Source organism: Macadamia integrifolia, chromosome 13 (genome assembly GCF_013358625.1).
Source record: "Macadamia integrifolia cultivar HAES 741 chromosome 13, SCU_Mint_v3, whole genome shotgun sequence".
Classification (NCBI taxonomy): domain Eukaryota; kingdom Viridiplantae; phylum Streptophyta; class Magnoliopsida; order Proteales; family Proteaceae; genus Macadamia; species Macadamia integrifolia.
In genome coordinates, this window is record NC_056569.1 from 18311775 (window position 1) to 18320303 (window position 8529).

General features: G+C 35.1%; 1 protein-coding gene across 1 annotated transcript; it reads right to left on the bottom strand.

The window, feature by feature from the left end:
* Positions 1 to 997: 997 nt before the first annotated feature.
* Positions 998 to 2182, bottom strand: LOC122059066 (cytochrome P450 72A15-like). Its single transcript, XM_042621767.1, has 4 exons — positions 1894 to 2182; positions 1205 to 1425; positions 1040 to 1085; positions 998 to 1005 (listed from the first exon to the last, which is right to left on the bottom strand). Exons 1-4 carry the CDS (start codon positions 2180 to 2182, stop codon positions 998 to 1000), a joined length of 564 nt encoding a protein of 187 aa, XP_042477701.1.
* Positions 2183 to 8529: the final 6347 nt, after the last annotated feature.

Genomic DNA, 8529 nt, shown 5'->3' on the forward strand with positions numbered 1-8529 from the left:
ACAATTTCTACTCCAGCTGGGAGAGTTGTATCTCCATGTTTAAAGTCCTTGTTGGTAAACCGAAGGAGAGTTGGTGCTGGTGGATATAGTCTAAGCAATTCCAACAAAATCATGGGAATCTGCAATATATTTGTGAAAGAAAATTTAGAAAATTAAGCTATATTATATGTGTGAGCCATGATATAGCAAAAAAAAAATGTGAGCCATGGAGCTGAACTAGGTCTGGAACAAAATCTAGGGTTTTGAATCCATCAAAACCAGGTATTTTTCTAAGCTATTGCCAGAAATTTGGGCCGAAACTTCACAATTTTAGCCAAGATGGCCAAGATTTAGAACCATGCTTCTAAGTAAATTTATACTTACGATTTTGAGTTGGTTTAGTCCATCCCAATGTGGCTTTTCGTTCCCAAAGACTTGACAGACCTCTTCCCTTGCACGGACTTGCCATTCTGGGTGCAAACTTAATACGACCATCGCCCATGTCAACAAAACTGCTACAGTCTCTTGCCCGGCAAAGTAGAATACTTTGCAATGTCCAATGATATCATCAATAGTTATCTTTCCTTGATCTTGGTAGAAGGATTCTAGTAACAGGGATAGTAAATCCTTGTGGCTCTCTCCTGTTTTCAAAACTTTTACTTTGCCATTGATGATCTTTGTCAATAGACTGTTCACTTCTTTATTAGTTTCCTTCATTCTTCTATTGTCTTTCGTGGGCAAATATCTGTACACATAATGTTTGCGTAGGCAAGGATTCAGATTCCATGGTATATATATATATATATATGTACTTCAAATTCTTATTTTGTAAGAGTTACTATTTTCGTTACATAGCTATACCTATAGCCTGGGACGTATATGGATCGAAGAAGAACTGCTCCAAGCTCAGCTTGCTCATGTTGAATATGGAAAATCCGTTTCCCTTCTTCATAGCTGCTGCCAAACAGTGTCCGAGAGATAACATCTGCACTTAAAGTATCCAGATAAGGCCAAACATCTACTTCACTATACTCCTCTGATGGAACAACCTTTAACAAACCGTTGATCAAATCCCTTGAGCTTGTATTAATTGCTGCTGACATGAACTGCAAAAATAATAAAAATTTATAAAAGCACAAGAGGATATTTGACTGAATCAGGTTTTGAAATTTGACATGTGACTAATTGATGAACAATCATGAAACAATCTCAAAAAGGAAAATACCTTCAACTTTTCTAAATGGAAGGCGGGGTTCATAATCCTTCTGTGCATGGACCATTTATCTCCCTCGTAATTAAAAATTCCATAGGCCATCATCTTGATGATGGGATCCAATTCAGGCTTCTTAATGATACCAGATTTGTCATTGAGAATGGCATATGCCATATTAGGATCCATAACGTGCACATGTGGACAATTTCCAATCCAAAATGCAGACTTCATACCTGCAATTAATTTTCAATTATTGATCATGGTAAATAAAAAAAAAAAAAAAACTTCTCAATTAAAGAGAAATTGTTCTTGGTCCAAGAGCACATCCTACATCAGCATTCTCTATGCATATTTCTCTCTTCAATTAAGGAGTAGGAGATGTCATTTAATCACATTAGAGCTAGACTGAAACTTGACTGCCACCAAGGTGAGTATTTTATTTAAAATAACACCACCAGCGAAACTTCTTATCAAAAAAAAAAACTAAAAGACGATCGAATAAGGAAAAAGACCGGGTAACAAGAACTTGGGTAGCTGTCAAAACAATTTCACTCACTTTTCTCTCTCTCCTCATTTAAAATGACCTCAATGTTCCTCTCATCCTTATCACTTATTGGTTGAGCCACTAGTTACCCATCGATTAGTTACCTTCGTCTAAGATAATTATAAATAAATAAATAAAAATAAAAAGATAATCATACCATAAGTCTTGATGATATGAAGGTTCCAAGGGGCCACACGTTCAGCAACTGCATGAGTTATTTTGATAGGTTTTGACTCAGATTCCATTTGCATCTTCGCATAGTCAAACATGTTCCCAAATGGAAACTTGTATGGAGTGAGATTGTAGCCTTGCTCCCTTAGAAGCCTCTCCAGCTTCTTGGGTTGCAACCAAAAGAAATCCAACAATTTCCATACACACCACAAAATTAAACTGCCAAGTGTCACCATCACAATGGATGACCCAACGTCTCTCATAGCTGCAGCCATTACTAGCACCAAAGCTTCGTCCACTGTAAAAGAGATTAATCATGATGGAGACTAAGTCACCCTACCATAATAAACCCTAAATTTTATGGGTAAATAGAAAATCAATTTTTTTTTCCTAATAGAACGAAAATCATATTAATCATATTAATAGAACCATGATAAATATGTCAAAAATATATATATGCAAAGGAGTTAAATCCTAGATTTCTCAAATAGGAAATTAATGTGGAAGCATGCAAACATAATAATTTGAAATCCGTTTTAAAGGAAAAGATATGAACACTTTCTCAAATCATGATAAGGAGATAAGCCCCAAATTTTCCATAGATAATTAATGTCAGAGATTTGGAAAGCTCTTCAATTGAGAAGAACTTTATTATCATGAAAAATTCAAAAAATGAGAGAAAAAAGATAACCATTAAACTATTGATCCACCTTCGACAGAATAAATGTCTTTTATCAAAAAAAAAAAAAAAAAACTTGGAACTATATAACTCAGAGGTTGTGATACGTAATGGGGAGAAAGAAGCTCTTACTACCAAACAGAAAGAAAGCTAACTATGGAAAAGGAGAGCTACCTCAAGGTTGGTTGCTGCTGCTGCGAGATACTAACAACTAATTCCAACCTGGCCTTTTATAGATGGAGCTAGAAGGATCAAATGACCATTCAAACCCGTTGTGGTTACGTGTACTAATGGGTTGAGACTAAAATAATAAATGATTATATTAGTATTGTTTGTTTAGGGTATCCATCCTATGGTCAAATTTAAAATATTTGGAAGACATAGGGTCAAATTTAAAATATTTGGAAGACATGGGATGGGTCTATGAAGATCTAATTGCATTCATTGCCAATTCAAAAAATAGTTTGGTAAGTAGGACATGATCAGAAATGGCATTGGCTGATTCTTCATTGACAGTTTGTTTCCACTGCTTCTGATCTGATTTTTTAAATCATGTGTGTACTAATTCTTATTATCTAGTCAAAGTTCAAAATTCCCTCTTAATTTCTTCTTCAAAAGGGAGAGGGAAACTATAGCGATCAGTAGCAAGTCACACAGTTCCCTTAATGGTGTCAATTCGGTATGGTACAAATATTTGGTATCATACAGCAGGTCAAGTGTCAATATCGATATCATATCGAGAAAAATCCTACATTTCTATATTGATACTATACTTGCTTAGTATGATTACTTATAATATATCTGTCATCTTTGTCTTTTATGTGTGTATATATATTTGATATTTCGATACATATTCAATATTTGATATGGTATTAAGTATTCCATGTAGTTTTTTTGTAATTCAGTACAGTTTGGTACATAACAAACGGTTGTCTTAAATACTGATACCATACCGTACTAAAAAAATAAAAAATTAATTAATTAATTAAAAAAAATTCTCATATCGAAAGCGTACCAAATATCCTAGCTATGATTTCGATCGATATAGTAATTTAATACGATTTCAACACCGATATTCAATATTGATACCAAATTGACACCCTAATAACTTTACTACCCTACTCATCAGAATTATGCATGCCGTTCTTCCCAATAATCCTTTTCAGGATCCCCCTGCATGCAGTTCAATATTTTACTGTGTGATGCCATTACATGTTTATGAAATTGGCTTTACTAAAGGTTGACTATGAAATGGTGCCAATCGTGGGCACAATTTTGAAGGTAATACCAATACAAACTTAATAATGTAATAATAGATAAAATTGTAGCAAACAGTACTGATGAAGTTTAATCAAAAAAAAAGAAGAAGAAGAAATAAAATTGTAGAAATCACTTACTAAAAAAAATAAAGGTAAAATCATGCCGTTCGATGGGGGAGAGCGAGGGATGTGTGATAACACTTCAACCACTTCATCTCTATCTTACAGTTGAAGGCATGATTATGTACGTACATGATCATGTATAAAAATTGGGTCTAAGAAAAATTTTATTTATCTAAACAATTTGTTATAAAGGTAATAAATTTAAAAGAAGAGATAATTTCTTATTTCTACATTGACAATGAATTTGAGAGAGGGAGAGAGAGAGAGAGATTGAGATTGATTGGGTATCTATTTCCCGTGGATAAAGGAGAGAATGTGTAAAGAGAAGGACTGGTTATTAAGGAAATAAAAAAATAAAAAAAAGGCCATGTGTTAAGCATGGGCATTTATTCTTAAATTAGGAAATTAACCTGATTGATACTATTTATTCTTGCTTTGAAACGTATATCAAGAAACTAAAAAATGGATTTAGCGTCACTTTTAAAAGTCTTTTACTATTGTAATATGCTACCTAGTTGCGTGATCTACGCCCAGTCACAGGGCATCGTGAATAGAAACTCTTACGCCCGCTAGTCGGATGTATGTGTGTACATTTTCAGTGGTCGAAGTTTTAATACAATGATGACCACACCATTAGGTAGTATTCTTTTTCCCAGAATATAATAGTAAAATGGCAGTCATGTGTTTTAGCATGGGTCTAATATAAATACAATAACTGATATTGTTACGTATCTTTACAGGCATTATGAAATATCAGTAATCTTATCAAAAGCCTTGAATTTTATGTTGAGAATCCATGAAGGGTATAGCTGCTAGCCTCCATTAATTTTGACTAAAACAGTTGGAAGTTTTAGATAAGGACAGACTCCCAAGCAGAATGGGTGACCCTGAAGGCTGTGAATGGGGAAGGAAGCAATTAAGTTTGTAGGAACAGTCAATAAGGGAAGGCGGCAATTACATGAGTTTGTTTGACGGGGTTTGACTTTACTTCCAACACATGGAATTACAAATATAAAACTTTTAACTCAATAGCGTTCAATGACCTTCAACTTTAAGAACCTAGATTATAATAAGTATTAAGAAGTTCTTTTCAACTTGTGGCACATATCAATGTTTGAAACAGATACATCAGGGTCCCAGACGGCTAGAGTCTTGTCCGCACCTTCCCCATCTCTCAGATGCCATTCCACACTGTTGAACATTAATTGCCAACTAAAACCCAGCAGGCCAGAAAGACTTATTGGTAGCCAGGAGAGGAAAAGAAAAGAAAAGAAAATTGTACAAGATTCTGTACGATTTTCTCTTCCTTAAACTTCTCTTTATGTTTGGAACACTCGTAGATGAATAGAAGATTCTCATTTAAAATTTTAAAATCGCCTCAGGAATCTCGTTATTTTCTATCGCCGTCCAAAAAATTATCTCGACTTTTAGACGAGATAACTTGGTTCACAGCGAGAAAACTTACTTTTTTATTCTTCCTCACAATAAATTAGCGTATTCTTCCGGCAAGCACCATATCACTATGGCAACAATACACCTCCAGCAAGCAAATGATCGGAGCATGAGAGAGTCTCAAAGGAGGGGAAAAAATAGATTCTAGGGTTGCATATGAATATATGAGCTTATCTGCAAACCGATACTCTGTTTTAGAAGGAAAGAAAGAGACTGGGGAGGTTTAGGTTTTCTATGGCTCACCCACTTCTGACTGGGAGAATATGCTATGCAATCAGAAGTTTCTGATGAAGCAGAAAAAATCTTCACGTCATCTGTAACCTGCTCGAGAGATTTCTGGAGTAAACAAGACGAACCAAACCACTGACCCTTCTGAGCGCCCTCAGAAAGAAAAGCCCCAATACGATTGTCAAAGTCATTCCAAGCCACATCCTCTTTGGACCTGAAGGATTCATTGCAAATTGAGCTTTGCTTTAGATTCAACAGATGTGGGTTTTTGTCTTGAGAGGAAAAGTGAAACATAAGTAGATATCATTCCAAAGCCCAGATTCTAGGCAATTAAATCCCTCTTTACCTCTCTTTTTTTCCCCGTCTTGGAAAATCAGAAATGCAGCCCAAAAGCCCCTTTTCAATCTGCTCAATCACTTCTTACTCTTCATATGCAATTGAAGGCTTTGATTCTTCGTTCATCGTGTCCATACTCAAAACCGTTCAAGCCCCACAACAGAATATCGGTTGTTCCATCTTCAGCCATTCCCAATGAAGGTCTCTATGCTTTGGAGATTGTAAATAAGAGAGAGAGAGAGATAGAGAAGAGAGAGAGAGAGGGCGACAGCAGTAGTTGTTCAATGGTTTTTATTCTATTTTTTATTTTTTCTTTTCCTTTCTAATCAAACAACCAAACACAATAAGTGCAATTTTTTCTTTTCTTTTCTTTTCTATTCTTTTCTCTTCTTTTCTTGATTCTTTATTTCTTTTCTTTTCTTTTCTTTTCTTTTCTAGGTTACCAAACACAGTAGATGTGATTTGTATACGGTTTGGGTTATTTCTTAACCTGGTTGGGTCTCAATCTTTGAATTGATTGTGAGGGTCAAATCTGCTCCTTTGAAGTGGATAAGGGCAATAGAATAGGGTTCAAGGGTGAATTAAAAGTAATCAAAAAAATGCAAAATCCGCTAAGCTGTTTGGAGTAGCAACTCCCACGGTCCCACCTTAAAAGCTGAGGCCAAGAGGTCTTTTTAGTTCACATATTGACAGTTATATCTAATCTCTTATCTACTCAATGTACTTCTAAAATTGAATTGAGGCTTGACTTCTATCTAGATGTGACAGTTTTTTTTTAAACTCTTTGACATACCAATACTTGGTCTTTAGTCCATGGTTTCCAATGTATAATATAAGATTTTGACGCAGCCAAGGCAATCGGCTAGATGTGACAGTTATTATTCTTATTATTTTATTTATTTTTAAATGTGATTTCAACCAAGATTCATCAGAAAATTTAATGCAAAACATAGAAAGCTGGCCCCAAAATCCGCTTGGATTCCCACCTATGCTCTAAAATAATAATAATGATAAAAAAAAAAAAAATTATGATATGGAGATATTTTCGTCCATACCTTAAAAGGGGTCAATTGATTTAGCGCAATAGGGAAGAAAGAACTATGCCCATTTAATGTTTTCTAAGCCCGACATAGTTCGTCCATCTTAAGTTTTACACCCTAACATAATGGGTGAAGGAAAATTTTCTTCTAATAGATATAAGAGAAAGAATCATGCCCGTTTTATGCTCCCTAAGCCTAAATATAGTACACTCATCTTAGGGTTTATGCCCTAGGATGATGAATGAAGGAAAAATATTCTTGTAATAGATGTGGGAGAAATAATTATGTCTGTCTGGTGTTCTCTAAGCCCAAACATAGCCGTACGCACTCGGAATTTTCATCCAACTATGTTTGGACGTAAGGGGAATGGACAAGTAGAGTTCTCTTTCCTAGTAGATATATCTAAATCTCAGTCTGAAATTGAGAGTTTAATCAAGGGATAATCTATTTGTAACCAAGCCAGGTACTAATCATATTTAGTTTCCATGTTTACCCTTAATTTTATGTCACTTTCTTTTTAAAGTGGGTGTGCTTTTGTAATTTCATTATCCCTCTCCTTCACTCCTTCTCCATCTCCGTCTCTCCCTCCTTCCACATCTCTTTTAGCTAGGGGTGTCAAACCTAGCTCGAACCAATAAAACCAATCGAAACTAACCGATAAAACCCAAACAGATCCTTATTGGATTGGTTTTGGACTAAGGAATGTTGGTATCAGCTGAAAATCGGTCCAAACCAAATTGACCAACAACCAAACCAAATGAAACTAATAAAAAAATAAATGATTATGATATCATAAATTGATGAATTGACTATCCATTTTTTCACAATATTAGTGAGAAAATTTTTATTGTAATGGGAATTGTTACAAATCATTGAATATTAGGTTATAAATAGAGAAATTGATTTGTAAATTGTAATAATGCTTCCATTGATTTCCTTGTTCACTATACACAACTAGTTAGATAGTTAAATGAATGAAGATAGTTAAATGAATGATTAGGGATAATAGGGTTCGTTTGTGATTTCAATATTAGTTATCTTCTTAGTAATTTGTTATCCATTGGTTTCAATATTAGTTCCCTTACAATGATAAACCATGATTTAATCATAATCATAAACTTAAAGTGTTTTTTCTGTCAAGATTTCATTATGGTTCAAGCCCAATAATAAATCGATCTAAACCGGTATTAACCTGATATTGAAAAACCGAGATAAATCAAAACCAAACCAGATCCAAATCGAAACCAAAACCGACCAAAAACCAAAGTTTCTTAATAGATTGGTTTTGGTCTTCCTCATTCCTAAATCGAAACCGATTCAACCTGACCAAAACCAAACCAAACCGTCCAATTGACACCCCTACTTCCGGCTAATCCTCTCCCTCTCCTTCTCTCCTCTCTCGCCAGCTCTCCCTTCCCCTCCCCATCGCTGCCGTCTGCATCTCCCCCCTATGCATCCATTGCTGCAAGACCAGCCCGCCCCATGACAAACCTACTCAGTCCTCA

What these genes read in the sequence shown, in the direction of transcription:
- LOC122059066 (XM_042621767.1), bottom strand. Translation starts at nt 2,182, where the DNA reads ATGGCTGCAGCTATGAGAGACGTTGGGTCATCCATTGTGATGGTGACA. An exon ending in TCATATCATCAAGACTTATG is followed by an intron (nt 1,426 to 1,893) that starts GTATGATTATCT and finishes AATTAATTGCAG; the next exon opens with GTATGAAGTCTGCATTTTGG. An exon ending in TCCATTTAGAAAAGTTGAAG is followed by an intron (nt 1,086 to 1,204) that starts GTATTTTCCTTT and finishes TTATTTTTGCAG; the next exon opens with TTCATGTCAGCAGCAATTAA.